At 47.3% G+C, this 18,525-nt stretch overlaps 1 protein-coding gene across 4 annotated transcripts in view; it reads left to right on the plus strand.

Moving 5' to 3' along the window:
* The window catches only part of OSBP2 (oxysterol binding protein 2), a 164,957-nt gene extending 147,626 nt beyond the window's left edge, over positions 1-17,331 (plus strand). For 2 of the 4 annotated variants that reach the window (XM_046026112.1, XM_046026114.1), the window contains 9 exons: positions 1,146-1,197; positions 1,448-1,594; positions 2,690-2,935; positions 5,407-5,527; positions 5,814-5,917; positions 5,990-6,085; positions 6,166-6,350; positions 15,276-15,502; positions 15,739-17,331. In XM_046026112.1, the coding sequence (XP_045882068.1) occupies positions 1,146-1,197; positions 1,448-1,594; positions 2,690-2,935; positions 5,407-5,527; positions 5,814-5,917; positions 5,990-6,085; positions 6,166-6,350; positions 15,276-15,502; positions 15,739-15,884 (1,324 nt within the window). In that variant the 3' untranslated portion in view covers positions 15,885-17,331. Of the gene's footprint in view, positions 1-1,145; positions 1,198-1,447; positions 1,595-2,689; positions 2,936-5,406; positions 5,528-5,813; positions 5,918-5,989; positions 6,086-6,165; positions 6,351-15,275; positions 15,503-15,716 lie in introns of all 4 variants that reach the window. The other 2 variants (XM_046026111.1, XM_046026113.1) reach the window with 2 other exon arrangements.
* The last annotated feature ends 1,194 nt before the right edge of the window (positions 17,332-18,525 follow it).

Consider the following 18,525-nt stretch of genomic DNA (forward strand, 5'->3'; position numbering starts at 1 on the left):
GGAAGCCAGTAAAAACCCCCACCCCCTCCTTTTTTGCCTCTGTGTACCCACATGGATCACCACCCCATGTCCTGGTTTCTGTCAGGGCAAGGGCCTTTGGGATCTCTCTAACCCCATAGGGTGTTTCTAGTCCTATCAACAGAGTGTTTCCAACTCAATCACGGTTCATTTCCCAATAATATTTTAAAATTTGCTTGCTTATATTGCTCTCACAATGAGCTTGGCTTGGCTGTTCTGAATTTCCTTTCACTTTTCCACCCAGCAGTGTCACCCTCGTGCACCCCTCTGGCTTCCCACCCACCCCTCCCATACCTGGAGTCCCCAGGGGCCTGGCTCTGCCCCCTCCTTCGCGCCCCCAACCCAGCCACCTTCCACACCTCAGCTAACAGCCCCAGGCCTCTGTGCTGCCACCCAACCAGCAAGCAGGTGACCCCTGTGCTTGACACTCTTCATTGGCGCTCTAGGCTCCTGACACAACCCCCAGGCCAAAACTACCACCTTCCCTGGTAGTGTAGCTCCTCTGGGCTGCAGGCGGGTCCCTTATGCGCAATGACCCAGTGAGTCCTTCCCCATTCCCTGAGGCCCTGACTGCCAAGTGCCTGCCCCTCACCCCAGCTGGCCCAGGTCACCTGTCCTTGAGGATCCCTCAGAGCTTGCACCCTTCATCCATACCACCCCCTGCTGCTTAGCCAACCATCTCACCATAGGTATTCATAGGCACAGGCATGCATCTGACCCACTTGCAGCCCTTCTGGAACCCCAGTCTAGTGCGAGAGTCAGACCAGCAGACAGTGAGGACACAGTGGGGCCTCACAGGGCCCTAGGGGGCTCTGCCAGAGGAAATGGCCACCCCCAGCTTCATCCGGGTCCTGGGTCTGCCAGTCCAAGGAGGGGCTCTGTGTAGGGACCTCAGCTGACTTTGCTCCAGTGTTTGCTCCTATGGGACATCAGTGGGTGGGAGCCCCACTGCCCTGGGCCCCCTAGCCCAGCTGAATGTCCCAAACCGGGCATGTCCCATTGGAGAAGCAGCCTTGGGGTGGGCTATCCCTTGCACCTCACTGACAGGTCTGGGTAGAAGGTGCCCAGGTCCCCAGGAGGTCTCAGGATTTGTAAATAACTTGCCTCCACTTTTGTGTTTCTTGCAGAAAAGCTGAGGGTGGGACCACAGGACCAGTGGACTGGACCTCATCAGATAATGTGAGTGAGAAGGAAGACCTCAAAGGTGGCTACAAGGCAGGCTGGCACTTTGGGCTCTGGGCCTCTGGGGCGGGCTCAGTGCCCTGGCTCCCTTCCACCTGGTCTGACCTGTCTGCCAGCCTGCCCCTGTGCCAGCACCATGCCAGTGGCCAGCTCAGTGCTTGGACTGCATTGGATAGAGGTGAGGGCCAGGGCTGGAAGGCTGAAGGGGCACCCTGGTCTCTGCTCACAGGCACATTCTTTCTGGCAGGTGCTAGATGGCGCCTCACTTGTGCCCAAGGGTCCCCCCAAGGTCAAGAGGCGTGTCCGCATCCCTGACAAACCCAACTACAGCCTTAATCTCTGGAGCATCATGAAGAACTGCATTGGCCGGGAGCTCTCCAAGATCCCCATGCCGGTAGGGGCTGGTGCAGAGCAGCCGCAGTAGGTCCCAGGGGGGCCCTGTTTTGTGCATGGATAAGGAGCCTGGTGTCACCAGGCAGCAGCCTGGGTGTCATTCTTAACAGCACCTGAGGAGCATGTAACAAATTATCAAATCGTGTTCAACAACATTGCCAAAATCCCGAGAGCAGAGGTCTCAGGCTCTGAGGGAAGAAGCTAAGGAGGGGCTCTGCATTGATCAGAGATGTGGGGACCCCCAGAGCACCTCTGCACCCTGTCCCAGCTCTCCCAACCTCGTAGATGGGGAGTGGCAGGACTGGGCCCTCCTGGGCCAGGAGCTGTCTCTTGCACCCACTCCAGCGAGGTCACGCATCGGGCTGAGGACGGAGCTAGCATTCTCGTGTCGCCAGGCTCTGATGGCATCTCCAGGGGGGAATTGTTTGGGGTTCAGGCCAGACTTGGTTTCACTCTCTGCCGCAGGACAAACCCATTTACATCTCCCACCTCTGTGTCCACACCTGCAAAGTGGGGCAAGGAACAATGCCCAGATAACAGTGTCTGGGAGGATGAAAGGGGAGAACTCAGGGCAGTCCCTGCTTGATGGCTGGCCCAGGGTCATAGCCGAGCATCACAAGAGGGGAGTGACCCTGCCCTGCCCCAAGATCAGGATGGAGGGGGGTCGCCTGTAGGAGCTTTCACCCAAAAACAGCACAAGAGCTCAGAATAGGAGGAAAACTCATTCATCCAGCCACCCACCCCTCCCATCACTCTCTAATTCTGACTCTGTGCTGAACAAGTCAGAAACTCTGGCCTTGGTGGCCTTCACATCCCAGGAAGGGAGAGTGACAGTGACTGTAGTGACAAGGTATACAGCGGGTCCAAAAGCCGCGAGGTTGTAGAGAAAACTGAGGGTGGAGGGGAGTGCAGGGAGCTGCGCGGGTTTGGACAGGGCATTAGGAGGGGTCGGCAGAGGAACTTGACTGTGGAGGCGCCATCTGAACCGCAGTGGCCAGGACCATCCGAGGAGAACAGGTGGGCTGGGAGGGCCCCCGGGGCTGTGCCAGGAGCAGCGCCTGACCACCAGCAGCGCCTGACCACCGCCCGTCTGCAGGTCAACTTTAACGAGCCCCTGTCCATGCTCCAGCGGCTGACGGAGGACCTGGAGTACCACCACCTGCTGGACAAGGCGGTGCACTGCACCAGCTCAGTGGAGCAGATGTGCCTCGTGGCCGCCTTCTCCGTGTCCTCCTACTCCACCACTGTGCACCGCATCGCCAAGCCCTTCAACCCCATGCTAGGGGAGACCTTTGAGCTGGACCGCCTTGATGACATGGGCCTGCGCTCCCTCTGTGAGCAGGTGAGGCCCACGCACACTCCGGCCAAGGCTCTCCTGCCAGGCGCCGGGGTCCAAGGGAGACAAATGGAACATGGCCTCTGACCCTGCTGTGCCTGACCCACGAGGCCAAGGCAAGGTCCAGTCAGAGGCTGGGCCTCCTGCAGCAGGGGCAGACCTCCCGGAGATAGTTGGGTGAGGACAGAGTCAGGGCTGGTGTGTGGGGCAAGGGAGGGCCCCTCCCCCTGCCAGGAACCACACAGTGGCCTTCAAGGGACAAGTGTGCGGTGCTCTCCGGGAGTCTGGGTAGACCAGAGCGGGGGAGGTGGCAGGCAGAGAGGATCCTGCACTGTGTGGGGACCTGGAATCCGTAACAGTGCAGGCCTAGAATGTGAGGAGCTTCTGGGGCCCAGCGGTCCTGCCCTGGGGGTTGGTAGGTCAGCTTGCCCCCATCGCTTCTCAATGCCTTCCCCACAGAGATGCATATTCTCCCCACGGAGCAGAGCCAAACCCAGGCCCTGGGGTCTAGGAGCCCTGGCAGCAGCATCTTAGCCTGAGCTTGTCTGAGGAGGGGTGAATCTGTCATTGCCTCCCTGGGTGCTGGGAGGACCCAGGCAGGCGCTGCGTGAAGGCACCCAACATAGAGCTTCCCAGCTGGGCTGCTGGACATCAGCTGCAGGCCAGGCACTATTCAGGGCCCGGGGGAAGCTCCAAAAGCAGACATTTCACAGTCTGGTGGCTAGTTGAAAAGACGTGCTGTGGCGGCAGTGTAGCCCTACACAAAGCCAGTTATGGGTAGAGCACAGGCTGCTTAGAAATTGGAGCCTGGGTATTTGCAGATGCTTTGGATGTAGGGAGAGAGGGCCAGGGAGGAGGAAGGGAGGCAAGGGAAGGCAGCAAGGACGACCCTAGCATTCTTGGCCTAAACTACTGAGTGAATTCCCTTCTTCATTCAGTAGAGTTGACCAAGTGCCCCCAAAGCGCCAGGTGCTGTACAGGAAGCTGGGAAGTGAGCGAATGGGGTGCCTGTTCTCCTGAAGGGGGCAGTGCAGGACAGGTGCTGTGTAAGTGGATGGTTCTTGCACCTTTAGAAAGCTGGCTGGAGCCTAAAGCGAGGGATAAAGGAGCACAGGTCAGAGAGGAAGTGGGCAAGCAGCCTGAGGCTTTGGGTTTCAGTCTGTGTGGCAGGTAGAGAGGGTCCTGACACCTGCCTTCTCCACTGCCCCCTGCAGTGGAGAGTAAAGCTATAGATGCTTTGCGTCACCCACTGTGGCCTGGTGAGGGGGAGGGGCAGATTCAAGACACATTTTGAAGAAAGAACAGCCAGGATTTGCTAAGGGTTAGAGAAGGAACACAAGAAAGAGGGCCAGGGATGACTCTGAAGCATTAGGTGTGAGCAGCTGTTAAGATTAGATCATCGGCCTGAGCAGGAAGCCAGGACACAGAGTGCCAGGGCCAGCCCCTCGGGGTCACATCCCTGCGTGTGCCAGTATGGTGGGCTCTAGGGCATGTGGGGCCCAGCCGTGGGTGACAAGGAATGGAAGGTGGTTTTGACCTGTGATGCTGAGACCAGAAAGGCCTTGAGGTGCCACGTACGGGGACAGGAGACAATGAGAGATGCAGGAGGGCGCGGCAGGAACTCTGGTCAGTCCAAACAGCCACCTGTGTGGGAGCGTCCAGTGGGCAGCTGGGTGGCAGGGTGGCAGTCCCTTGCTCAGTCCCAGCGGAAGGCTAGGGCCGGAGCCTCACTGAAGTTGTGACCCAGCGAGGAGGTGCCTTAGAGAGGGAGGAAGCTGGGGAGAGGCTGAGCCCCAGGACCCTGCAACCACAGGGCCACAGAAATGAGGAAGAATAAACAGGGGTAAATTGACAAGGGCTTGCTGGCAGGTGAGACAGCAGTGAGGGGCGCCCAGTGCCGTGAGAGGAGGGGGGAGGTGGCAGAGCTTGCTGTGCCACCATCTGCAGCCAGGGCAGGACACTGATATGGCCTCCTGCTCTAGAGCCATGCTGGCCAGGAGGGAGGCAGGGCCCAGCTCTGCCCCTCAGTTCAAGTGGCTGCCCCAGCCTGAGCCCCCTGTGCAACATGGCACAGTAGGGGGCAGCCCTTTGCAGATGAGTTGGGGGGCTAACTGGAGAGTTGGCAGAGAAGCCCTAGCTAGAGCGTCACACTTAACTTCCTAGCCTACAGCACAGCTTGTCACAGGGGCCCCCTTGAGGCCAGGCTCCGTCATCACCCCATTTCGGAGCCCAAGCCTGGCATAGAGATGCCTTGGTCCTCTTCTCCTGACCACAGCAAGCCCAGGACAGCTGCCCAGGCCGGTCCCATGGCCACACCCTTGCTTTTTCCATCAGAGCACCGTCCTTCCTGGGGGCCTGCTCCCAGGGCCATGAAGCCGGTTATGCTGAGCACAGGGCAGGCGGTCCCCACAGCTGGTTGGGAAGCAGGCCTGGGCCCATGTCCAGCAGACGCTCATGTCCTGTGGGTCTGGTCTCAGGTGAGCCACCACCCACCATCAGCTGCACACTACGTGTTTTCCAAGCATGGCTGGAGCCTCTGGCAGGAGATCACCATCTCTAGCAAGTTCCGGGGAAAATACCTCTCCATCATGCCGCTAGGTGAGCTGGAGCCCTGTGCTTTCCCAGTACAGAAAGCCATTCTGGATAATGGGGAGGGTTTTACCAACCCAGAAGCCAGCTTAGGGACTCTAGGAGTGACATTAGTCTCTCTGCAAATCTGCTCCCCACCTCCCCAGGCTTCCTGGATGCCTCCCTGGCCTATGCCCTGTCCCTAGTCTACATGAATACTTCTTCCAGTTGTCAGGACCCTGGGACTGTGGGCAGACAGGCTGGCTGGGGTCTAGCATGGAAAACCATGACTTCTGACCCTGTACCTGGCCTCCAGGTGCCATCCACTTAGAATTCCAGGCCAGTGGGAATCACTACGTGTGGAGGAAGAGCACCTCGACTGTGCATAACATCATTGTGGGCAAGCTCTGGATCGACCAGGTCAGGTGGTGCCCTCAGGGAGGGGGCGTGTGGTCTAGAGGTGGGGCACTGACCACTAACCTTCCTCATCAGACCGGGGACATCGAGATTGTGAACCATAAGACCCAGGACCGGTGCCAGCTGAAGTTCTTGCCCTATAGCTACTTCTCCAAAGAGGTAGCCCGGAAGGTAAGCAAGGCTACCTCTCAGAGTCATGGGAGGGCCTGGAGTGGGGCATGTGCCTGTGCTGATCCTGCCCATGTCCACAGGTAACAGGAGTGGTAAGTGACAGCCAGGGCAAAGCCCACTACGTGCTGTCAGGCTCATGGGATGAACAGATGGAGTGCGCCAAGATCGTGCAAAGCAGCCCCAGCAGCCCCAGCTCAGATGGGAAGCAGAAGACCGTGTACCAGACGCTGCCAGCCAAGCTGCTATGGAAGAAGTACCCGCTGCCGTGAGTGGGGCTGAGGGCGGGTAAAGAGCAGGCAGGAGAAGGAGGCAGAGGCAGTGGGGCCTAGGGCAGGCAGGGGAGCCTGGCCAGCCAGGCAAGAAGTGAGTGGCAGACACTGAGGTCAGGATGGTTCTGTCCACACATAGGCAGAAACCATGTTCTGCAGCTGACATCCCAATGTGGTTGTATTGGGTGGTAGCCGATCCTATGCAGACTTTAAACAGGCTGATAAAGACAGAGTCCCCATAGTCCAAGGAAGGAAAACCAATGTGAAAATCAAAGCAAGGAACAGAAAAAAAAATAAAAAAGTGGCACAGCAGGTTCCAGAGAGAGCAAAACAAAGGAAAAATTAAGCAACTGAACTTGAGAACTCTGATTGGGAAGGTTTAATAAACTCCATCAACGGAACATAGGTCAGAAGGAATAAACCCTTCAGATAGAGAGACAAAACCTGGAAAAGACAAAAAGCCAACAGAGAGAAAGCTTACCACCTAGTGACCCAGAATGACTCCTGGAGCAGCATCGCCAGCAGCCCTGGGAGCCCATAAAGACCCCGAGGGCAGCTGGGCGCATGTCACGTCAGGTTTGAGAGCAGGGTCTAGTGCACTGGTAGTCGGGAGTCTAGAAGGAAAGAGACCATATCTGAAGAGCAAACAGCAGAGAATCTACCACACCAAATCTGTACAGTGGAACTGTTGAAACTAAATCAAAGCGAAAATATTAAGCAGCCAGTTGTGAAAAAGACATGTATGAGTTTCTGAGGAATAGCAGACAGACAGCTGTCTCTTCCTCAGCAATGACGGAAGCTTGAAGATGGTCAAATGAGATCTTCCATATGCAGAAAGACTCACTGCTGGCCGACAGTGATGCACCCAGCGAGAACACGTTTACAGAGTGTTGAAATATTTTATTTTCAGACTATTAAAGACTCACTTTGCCACCAGCAGGCCCACATTAAAGGATATACCTCCTGCAGAAGGAAAGTGATCCCAGATGGAAGATCTGAGATGTATGAGTGCATGAAGAACAAAAACTACGTGAACCTAAGTGAACAATAAATAAACAAGAATAGTGATGTCTTACAGGTTTTAGAATCTAAACATAAAATACAACTGTGTGATCATATAAGTCAGAAGAAGGATAAATGGAAGGAAACTTCTCAAAGGCCATTGTGTTACCCAAGAAGGTGGTCAAGATGTATGTTAACTTTTGCTGTGTGAAGTCTGCATTCCTAGAACCACCACTAAAATAATGTTTAACTGGAATCCCAGAAGGAAAAGAAAGAAAGAAAAATGGAAAGGAGAGAGAAATAGTTAAATAATGGAGATAAATTTCCCAGAACAAAAACAAGGAGATGGGAGACCCTGGGCTGAAGGGTCTGTAGAATTCCAGAGACAAGAGATAAAGAAAAGCTTTCGCCTAGATCAGACTATAGAGAAAATTTAAAATGCCAAGGAGAAAATTCTAGTAGCTTCCAGAGAGGAGTATAAGAAGATTACAATTAAGGATAAAGAATCAGATTGACAATCAGAAATATTGACATCTTTCAATAGCCAGTGTTTGGAGTAATATTTTCAAGGTAATGAAGAAAACAAAATTAGAAGACTACGATTTTTATCCAGCCAAGCTTCATTTAATAATGAGGACATAACAACAACAAAAGTCATCAGGCAAACAGCCTCAGAAGGTTTGCCACACAAAACCCACATGAAAATAGTATTAGACATAGTAGTTTATTTATTTATTTATTTATTTATTTATTTATTTATTTATTTGAGAGAGAGAGAAGGCAGGAGAGCACAAGCAGTGGGAGGGAGGGCAGGGAAGGGGGAGAGACAGTCTTAACCAGGTTCCACACACCCAGTGCTTGGCTGACATGGGGCTCGATCTTATGACCCTGAGATCATGTGAGATCATGACCTGAGCTGAAATCAAGAGTTGGATGCTTAACCAACTGAGCCACCCAGGCGCCCCTAGACATAGTACTTTAAAAGGGGAGAAAAAAAACGCTGTAAAAGACATAATATGAAGTAAACATTATGTTTTTGGAGTGTTTTTTTTAAACAATGACTAAGACCAAAGGAAAAGAGAAAATAGCCCTAAATAATGCAGAATTTAAGGTGTAAATAATGTTAACATGTTAGGATATGAGGAGAGTTGAAAAGGACACCAAGGGATGAGAAGGATTGCTAAGTTCTTATTAGAAGAAAGAGACAAATATAAGATGTTAGAATAGTAAGAAAAGACTAAGAAGAAAAAGGACAAATAAAAACAATAAGTCAACACAGTAGGAATAGGCCCAAACATAACAAATAAAAGTAGATGAAACTCACCAGTCAAAAAACAAAATACTGACTGACTGGATTTTTTAAAAATCCAGATATATGCACCTTCTAAGAGATGTAAAAAACAAAGACATGCCCAAGGTTGAAAGCGAAAGACATACCATGGGAATACTAACTGGAAAAGCTACAATAGCTATATTAATATCAGATAAAATAGACTTTAATAAGACAAAAGCATTTTTAGGGATGAAAGAGTTGCTACATGATAAAGTTCTTCAATAAGATAAGGAGTTTCACTATGCATGTAATGAAACAGCTTCAAAAATAAACAAAGCGTATATTGATGTAAAGGGAGAAACTGGTAAATCCATCACCATGTGGGAGACTGAGAGACTTCAACATACCTTTCTCACTTGGTGATCAGTCAGGGCGGCGGGGAGAGGATCAACAAGGATCTAAGGAGATCAGAACAACACAGGATATCCACACACTTGAAGTTGCAACAGTCAAAGAACATACTTTTTACCCAGTGGACATGGAATGTATGCAAAGATCTATCATGTACTGAACCTTAGAGAAAACTCAACAAATTTAGAGGGTAGCATACGGACCATATCCATGATAAGGCAATTAAGTCAGAAGTTATGAACAAGATGAAAAAAATCCCCACATGTTTGGAAAAAATTGTTAAGTTGCTAAATAACTCATGGGTAAAATAATAAATGAGGATGAAAATTTAAAAATACCTAAAATTGGGGCACATGGGGGCTCAGTCAGTTAAGCATCTGCTTTAGGCTGAGGTCATGATCCCAGGGTCCTGGGATTGAGCTTTGCATCTGGCTCCCTGCTCAGTGGGGAGCCTGCTTCTCCCTCTATCCCCTCCTCTGTTCTCTTTCTTTCTCAAATAAATAAATAAAATATTAAAATAAAATACCTAAAATTGAGTAAGAATGGGTGTAACAAAGTTAGTGCTTTAAAGGAAATAGACCGTCTTAAATAGGCACATAAATAAGCTCATTCATTTTGAGACTATTTCTTTTCTGAGTTTCTAATCTAAGAAATTAGAGAAAGGTCAACATATAAACCAGAAGAAAGAAAAAAAATGACTTTAAAAATAAGAGCAGAATGGTGAGTGCTGTGAAGTGTGTAAACCTGGCGATTCACAGACCTGTACCCCTGGGGATAAAAATACATTATATGTTTATTAAAAAATTAAAAAATTAAAGAAAAATCCACCTACATGGCAAGGTAATGTTGAGGGTTTTTAGGCAAGCAGATCACAAAACAGGTTTATTTTGTTTGTGTTTTAAGGCAAAGCAAAATTTCCCAAGTGAAATTCCTACAAAATAAATTTGCTTTAGAAATAAATTTCAAAAATAAAATAATACTTCTCACTTATTAAATATATATTTTACCTTTACATCTGATTTAGCAACTTGCATCAAAAAATTCAAGAGTTCTATGAATATTTGCAAATAAATATTTAAAACACTAGCATATAAATGCCTCAGCTGGTATTCAGGTGTTTGGACGTCAACAGTTAGCAAAGGGAAGAAAAGAATAAATAAATAAACTACCTACTTATAAAATTTTCCCCTCAGACAACATGAGAATGTGACATACTCGTTCAGAATGAAGTTATTTTTCTAGACAGCACATATCAATGGAACACATGTGTTCTCCTTTTCCAAATCAAAGCACCCAACAGTACTGCTTTCTTCAACCGTTAAATCAATAGCCTAAGATTTACATTTACCATAATCTCTTTTCATGTAAAGTATTTTCTTAAAAAACAAATCACTGTATAGAAAGCACCTGTCTACTATGAAGAATAAAATCATTTCAGATAAAAAAAAAAGAGCAGAGATTAGTAAAATAGAAAAAAGTAAAATAGAGAAGTTTAAAAAGCCAAAAGTTGATTCTTTGAGGAAAAAAAAAAAACCTGACAGAAAACTACTGGCAAGACTTACCAAGAGAGAATATAGAAATAAATATTATTAATGAAGAGTTTAATATGACATGCAAAGTACTAAGAATTAAAATTCAGATGAGAACAAATTCTTAGAAAGATATAACAAGAACTGATTCTAAAAGAAATGAAAGCATGACTAGTCCTATAATCAAAGAAACTGAAGTAGTTTAAAAATTCCCAAAAGGAAAACACAAAGCCCAGATAATTTTGTAGGTGAATTCTACCAAATTTTCAAGAAATATATTATCCCAATAGTATATAAGATCTTTTAGATCAAAGGAAAAGAAAAAATGCTCTCCTTTCCTATGTGTGAGGCCAGGATAACCCTGATGTCAAACCAAGCTAAAAGAGCTGTAGGAAAATTAAAGTTCTGCCCTATTTCACTTATGAATATATAACCAAAATTCCAAAACAAGACATTAGAAAATCAAACAGTGTATAAAAAAGAAAACATTCATCATCAATCCTGTTGCATTTATCATGGGCATGCAAAGATGATTTTATATTAGAAAATACACAAATTAACTCATCACATTAATCTCAATAGATTCAGAAAAAGCATTTTAGGTGTCTTAGTACAAGGTTAATGTGCAAAAGTCAGTTGCATTTCTACAAACTAAAAAAAAAAACTAGAAAATATAATTTAAGAGAAAACAATTATTGTATCAGAGAATATCAAAGACCTTGTAATAAATCTTATATTCAGGACCTCTATAGAGAAAATTATAAAACTTTACTGAGATATTAAAGAAGAGCTAAATCAATGGAGAAAGACACAATGTTCATAAATAGAAATATTTAGTATTACAAAGATGTTATCATCTAAAGAGGAGATCAAACAAAATCCCAATAGTGATTTTCATTGCTTGATAATAGTGATTTTTAAATTTTTAAAAGGACCAGAATTTTCTTACAAAGATTTTATTTATTTATTTATTAGAGAAAGAGAGTGCATGAGGGAGAGAGAAGGGGCACAGGGAGAGGGAAAAGCAGACTCCCTGCTGAGTAGGGAACCTGATGTGGGGCTCAGTTCCATGACTCTGGGATCATGACCTGAGAAGAAGACAGATGCTTAACCAACTGAGCCACCCACGTGCCCCAGGGCCAGACTATTTCTGAAGAACAACAGAGAAATAAGGACTAGCCCTACTAGATATTGGGACTTATTTTGAAGCTCCAGTAGAACAATGAGCCTTGAAACAGACCCAAGGATCTTTGGCATATAACAAAAGTGTGACATGAGATCATGTGGAAAGATGGCACTGTTCACTGAAAGGACTTGGTAAAATGGTTATCCATATGGAAAAAGATTAACTTAATCTCTCCTTACATTAAAACAGAAATTGACTTCAGGCAAAGCTCTTAGAAAAGTATTAAGCTTGATTTGCTGTTCAACAACAAGTTAAACTCTAAGAAGAAAATGTTGATGAGTATCTTTTAGACCTTAAGAAAATAGATCTTAAGACATAGAACACCACAGAAGCATGCAACTATATTAAAATATTTTTCCTTATTTTTTTCTAAAATTTTATTTATTTGACAGAGAAAGACACAGCAAGAGAAGAAACACAAGCAGGGGGAATGGGAGAGGGAGAAACAGATTTCTTGCTGAGCAGGGAGCCTTGTGCAGGGCTCAATCCCAGGACCCTGGGATCATGACCTGAGTCGAAAGCAGATAGTTAATGACTAAGCCACACAGGAGCCCCTCTTTTTTTCCTTGGAAGAAGTTTTTCATTTTAAGAGACAATTTAAAGAAAGTGTACATATACATTTAAAGAAAAGGCAATATATAAACTTGCAGAAGATAATCACAATACTTAATACCTGACAACAGATCAGTATTGAGAATTTGGCCACAATTAAAAATAATAACTAAAAAATAAATCAAGAATACCTCATCCATGAATAAAGCAAAACAGTCTGGCAGAAAAAGTAGCAAGAGTCACAAGCAAGAATTTCACATGAGAGCAAATACACATAACCAGTCATCATATAAAATGATCAACATCATTGGTAATCAGGGAAATGCAAATCAAAAATCACAATGAGACCATTTTGCCTTCATTTAATTAAGAAAAAATGAAAAAGTCTGACAGTATCAAGTGTTGAAGAAGATACAGATCCACAATATTTCTTATGCATCACTGGTGTGAATGCAAATTGGTGCCACCATGTTGAAAAGCAGGTTGGCCTTACCTCCTCAAGAAGAATGTCACAGACTCTATGGCCCAGCAGTTCTACTTCTATACTCAAGAGAAATTCCTGCAAATGTACAATGAGAAACATGCATAAGATTACTCCAAGCAAAAACTTGTAAACAGCACAGATTTATTGAATGAATAACTATGGTATTATTTCACAGGAGGGAATATTACACAGTAGTTGAAACTAATGAACCACAGAGACATGCAACAATATAAATTTTGGCAGCATAATATTAAGAAAAAAAAGCAAGTCCCAGAAGGTTACATACATCATGATTCTTTTTATACAGTTAAAAACAAATATGTAAAGTGACTCTTAATCTCACAAAACAAACAGAGGGTTGCTGGGGGGAGGGGGGTGGGGAGATGGGGGTGGGATTATGGACATTGGGGAGGGTATGTGCTATGGTGAGTGCTGTGAAGTGCGTAAACCTGGCGATTCGTAGACCTGTACCCCTGGGGATAAAAATACATTATATGTTTATTAAAATTTTTTAAAAAATAAAAATACCATTTTCCCCTTACAAAACAACAACAACAAATATGTAAATATATGTATATGAATACACACACATACATACACATTTAAGACTATGTAAAGATGCAATAAAATTAGATTAAAAGGTAAGCAAGGGACTGATAAACCCAGGAGTCTTGCTGACAGCTACCTGAGAAGGGGATAGGTTGGTGAGTTTTCCATATGGTGAGATGTAGGTTTTGTCAGGATTCTACATTTTGCTTAGAGGTTCTTCTGGTGATCAGTTTTATTAATACAAGCAGGTCATGCAAGGACAAATAAAAAGAGGGTGTCGTGTAGTAAGGACCATGACTAATACAAAGCTGTATACCTGAGATCCAAAAAAGGAGAACAAAAAGAAAAAACAAAATAAGATAGATTTAAATCCAACATATCAGTAATTACATTAATTACTTCCATTACAGGTATAAGATTTCAGATAAGGTTTAAAAATCCAACTATGTGTGGTTTATAAGAGCTACATCTAAGTAAGAAAGTAAAGAAAGATTAGAATAACAGGATGGAAAAAGATATGTCCACAGAAATAACAAAAGCTGCTATAGCTATAGTAATATCGCAAAACAGACTTTAAAAAAAAAACAAAAAGATGAGGGTAAGAGGGACATAATGATAAAGGTTCAATTCATTAAGATGAGTTCTAAATTTGAACGTATCCTATACCTAAAGAACATAGCCTCAAAGTATTTACCACAAAAGCTGGCAGAAATACAAGGAGAAATGGATTAATTGTCAATCAAAGTAGGACATTTTAACAAAGCTCTCTTAGTAATGGCTAGAAACGGGGAAAAAGATTTTGAACCATAGAAACTACTGGACAATTATTGTCCATAGAAACTACTGGACAATTACTACACTGAACAACTGCAGGAAACACATTCTCTTCAGGAACACATGGAACATCTGCAAAAACTGACCAAATACTGGGTCTTTTAGCAAATTTTAAAGAACTGAAATTATACCCGTATACTGTCTGTCTCCAAAGCAATTATGTTAGAAATAAAGATGACTAGAAAAAATCCCCAGATGTTTATAAATTCAAGAAATATACTTCCAACTAATCCACAGATCAAAGAAGATACAATGGACATCAGAAAATGTAATTGCATAAAGGGGCACCTGGGCGGCTCAGTCCCTTGAGCATCTGACTCTTGATTTCCACTCCCTTCATGATCTCAGGTGAGATCAAGCCCCCCATCCACCTCATGTTCAGTGTGGAGTCTGCCCATCCCTCTCCTTCCATCACCCCCCCGCCCCCCACTTGCTGGCTCTCCCTCAAATAAATAAATAAATAATCTTAAAGAAAATGTAACTGCATGATAATTAAAGTAATACATATGAAAGCTGTGAGATTCAGCTAATGTGATACTTGGAGGGCAATGCCTAACCTAAAACCCACATATTAGAAAAGAAAAGCTGCAAAATCATGAGCTCAGCAACCATCTCATGAAGTTAGAAAAAGGACAGCAAAGTAAATTCTAACAAAGTGGGAGAATATCAAAGTAAACTCAGTAAAGCAGAAAAACCTAAAATAGGATCAACAAAGTTTCATCTTCAACCAACAAAGAGAGTGGACACATCAGCTAGACGGTTTAGAATGGGGGAAGGCACATATAACCCACATCACAGGTGTGAAAAGAGGACAGTGCCATGTCCTAGTCATTAAAGCAGTAGTAATGAGATTGTGAAACAACATCATGCTGATCTAGTTTTAAAACGGGTGGAAACTGGCAAATTCCCAGAGAAGTGGAATGTAGCAAAACAGATGCAGGTCGGTGGAGGGAGTGTGCAAGGTGCAGGCAGGAAAAGAAGGAGCCAGCCGCACAGGAGCCGCTGGCTGAGCGAGTTCTGGGGGTGGACAGGTGGCCCGGGCGGGGGCGGGGGGGGGGGGGCGTGCGTGCGGGCCAGCTCATACAGCCCGTGCCGCCGCAGGGAGAACGCCGAGAACATGTACTACTTCTCAGAGCTGGCCCTGACCCTCAACGAGCACGAGGAGGGCGTAGCACCCACGGACAGCCGCCTGCGGCCGGACCAGCGGTTGATGGAGAAGGGGCACTGGGACGAGGCCAACACAGAGAAGCAGCGGCTGGAGGAGAAGCAGCGCCTATCGCGGCGCAGGCGGCTGGAGGCCTGCTCGCGGGGCTGTGGCACCGAGGAAGGTGAGGCTGGGCTGGGGAGAGATGGTACCCTGGGGCTGGGGAACAGGTTCCCAGAAGGAAGAGATGCCCTGGGGGTGGGAAAGGAAAGGGGAGGAAGGGGGACCCCAGAGACAGGGAGGGTATGGGGGGGGTGTGGAAGAAAGCCATGTCCTGGGGGCAGGGAATGGGGAAACCTGGGAAGGGGCGGGGCTGGGAAGAGGCCACCGTCCACCAGCCCACCCACTGTGCCTGCCCAGCAGAGAAGGAGACGGATGTGTACATGCCGCTGTGGTTCGAGAAGAGGCTGGACCCACTGACCGGGGAGACGGCCTGCATGTACAAGGGCGGCTACTGGGAGGCCAAGGAGAGGCAGGACTGGCACATGTGCCCCAACATCTTCTGAGCGCCACCCCTCCTGCAAATACAGGCGCCTGCACAGCCTGGTCCACCTCTTCTTTAATGCACTCAATTTAGTATTCAACGGCCCTCCTCCCACACCTTCCCTGCCCCATTCTCCCCCCCCCTTTTTTTACACTTTTTTGGGGCTCCCACCTTGGAAGGAGGAAGTGCTGACCTGCATTCTTTTCAGCTCCCAGGTGCCCCGGGTCACCTGAGCCCCTTCATTATAGACTTGGTTCCCACTGGGACCCCAGCTCCCAGTTACTACAACTCAGGCAGGCTGGCCCGGGCCCTGGGCTGCCCCAGTCACCAGCCCCACCCAGGGAGGCACTGGCCCTTCCTGAGGAGCCACTTTTGACTTTTTTAGAAAAAACTATCTCCATTTCTTTCCAGCCAAGACGTTTAGTAAATATTTTTAGTACAGCACTTAGCAAACAACTTTCTAAGTGTGCTTTCTTGCCACAAACATGTCCTGGCAAGAGCCCCTTCTTTTTAAGACATCAGGAAGCCAGACCCCTTTGGGCAGGGAACATTTTGTCGCTCAACATAGCAGGGCCATGTTTGTATGGGAGCTGCCCAGTCACCGGGAGCACAGGACTCTGCAGAGAAGAGAACTGGAGGAGTCACCTGGCTCAGGAGAGCACAAGTCAGTTGTCTCCAGAGCTACAGCTGCACCCACTGTGGGGGAGGGAACGCCAAGCGGCCCCCATGCAATAGCCCCTTGCCTAGCTTTGGCCATGCCAGGGCTGCTCCCCAGCCGTAGAGAGGCCAGAAAGGGCTGGGGGCAGGGCCTGCAGGTGCTCCTCACCCCAGAACTAGGCCCCAAATCAGCAATAAGAACAAACACTTGGCTCAGCCTGGGCTGGTGCCCTCAGGCACCAAAGACCCAATGTCCCACCTCGGCCTCAGGCACCTCTGGGGTGCCCATCTCCACACCCCCTGAACTCTTTATTTGCCTGATTTATATATATACATATATATATATGATATATAAATATATAAAAAATAGCTATTTTGCTTAAATTTCTATGGTATGTGGAAGTTAAAAAATGATGAAGACAGGGCACTCCTGTCTGAGTTTAGCCCTCCTGTCAGCTGTGCCCCGCCCTCTCCTCAGACCCCCTTCCAAAGGCTTCTGCCAATGGTGGGGGGACTGGGCCACTGTGGCCCTGTCCCAGCCCACTCCAACCCCTCCCACTTAAGTTTAGTCCTGAAAATTCATCACAGGGTTTTTTTTCTGTATATTCCAGGACTGATTTTGTTTTTATAAAAAAACAAAAGTGAAAACGCCAACATATGAGATGCCTTAGGGTGCCCACTCAAGAGGCAGGGTGGGCTGGGTGAGCTGGGTGGCCCCAGCAGGCCTGCAGCAGAACTGTGCAATGTACCTCTTCTCAACACTGTTTGTGAGGGAGCACCTTCTGACCGGTAATAAAAACCTTGGATTTGGAGTTTTCCAAGGCCCTGTCCCTGAGTGTGTCTGTGACTGGATGGATCAGGGCTGATGCAGGACAGGTGACACCCTATAAAGCAGCATGGGGGCAGAGCCTGGGACTGTCTTCTGCTCTGCACTGAGGAAAGCAAAGGAAAACTGGTCTAAATGGGGAGGGGAGAGAGCAGGGTGGAAGACCAGCGTCTGGGCCAGGAAGTCTACAGAGGGCAAAGACAGAACCTCAGGGAGGGTTCACAGCTTTTCCTGGGGCTATCTGGGGCCAAGCCAAGGCACTCACCCCACTCTTCTCTTCGAGGGAAGCCCACCTTGGTGAGTTCCAAGGTTACTCTATAACCATAACCTGGACTGCTTCTGTTGTGTTGTCCCAGGTTGCTAAACAACTCAGGTCACTAGCTCCCAGGACCGGCCTAGAGCAGCTTGGTCTGACCCAAGAGGTGGGGGTGGGGGTTCCCACTGTCAGTGCTTCCAGGTGAGAGGAGGGGTGGGCCATGACACCACTGGAGTATCAGAGCCAGGCTCCAGTCATGGGATCCAGGGCTGGCCCTGTACGGCTCCTTTGTTACCAGGGCCTCGCTTTCCCACCTGTGGGGAGGCAGGCACTGGTTAGTCCTGCAGCTCTCACCACTGGCTAGAAGGGGCAGGGCAGGTGAGGCAGCCCTAGCATAAACCTGAACCCCAGCCCCGGGGAGGTGGGGGCAGTGGAAAGGGGTTTGCCAAGGGAGAAGATGGGCTACATGGGCAAAGCCCAGAGGTAACAAAAGCCAGTCCGCCGAAACAAAGTGAGGAAAGAGCCTGGAGTGGAGCCAGACAGAGCTCTGAACAGGGAATGACATCAGGTTGACATTCTAGAACCTACTCTAACCAGATCACAGAAGATCAGCCTACTCTCAGCTATCTATCCACCAGCCATCACTGAGTAGAAAAGGTCATAGAAAAAAAGATTCTGCAACAAAAAAAGATTCTGAGACCCTCAGGGGCCTCAAAGTACATCTGACAAAAAGATGCAAAAGACCTTTACAGATACAACTTTAAAATTTTACTAAATGATAAAGAAGACCTGAATTAAAAGGAAAAACACTATCTTCACAGATGGCCAGCTCAGTTATATGGGTTCTTCCCAAATCTACAAATCCAACATGATCCAAATCAAAATCTTATGAATGTTTTTAAACACCTTACAAGTGGATGGTGA

This window comes from Meles meles, chromosome 12 (assembly GCF_922984935.1).
Source record: "Meles meles chromosome 12, mMelMel3.1 paternal haplotype, whole genome shotgun sequence".
In the NCBI taxonomy this organism is placed as follows: Eukaryota; Metazoa; Chordata; class Mammalia; order Carnivora; family Mustelidae; genus Meles; species Meles meles.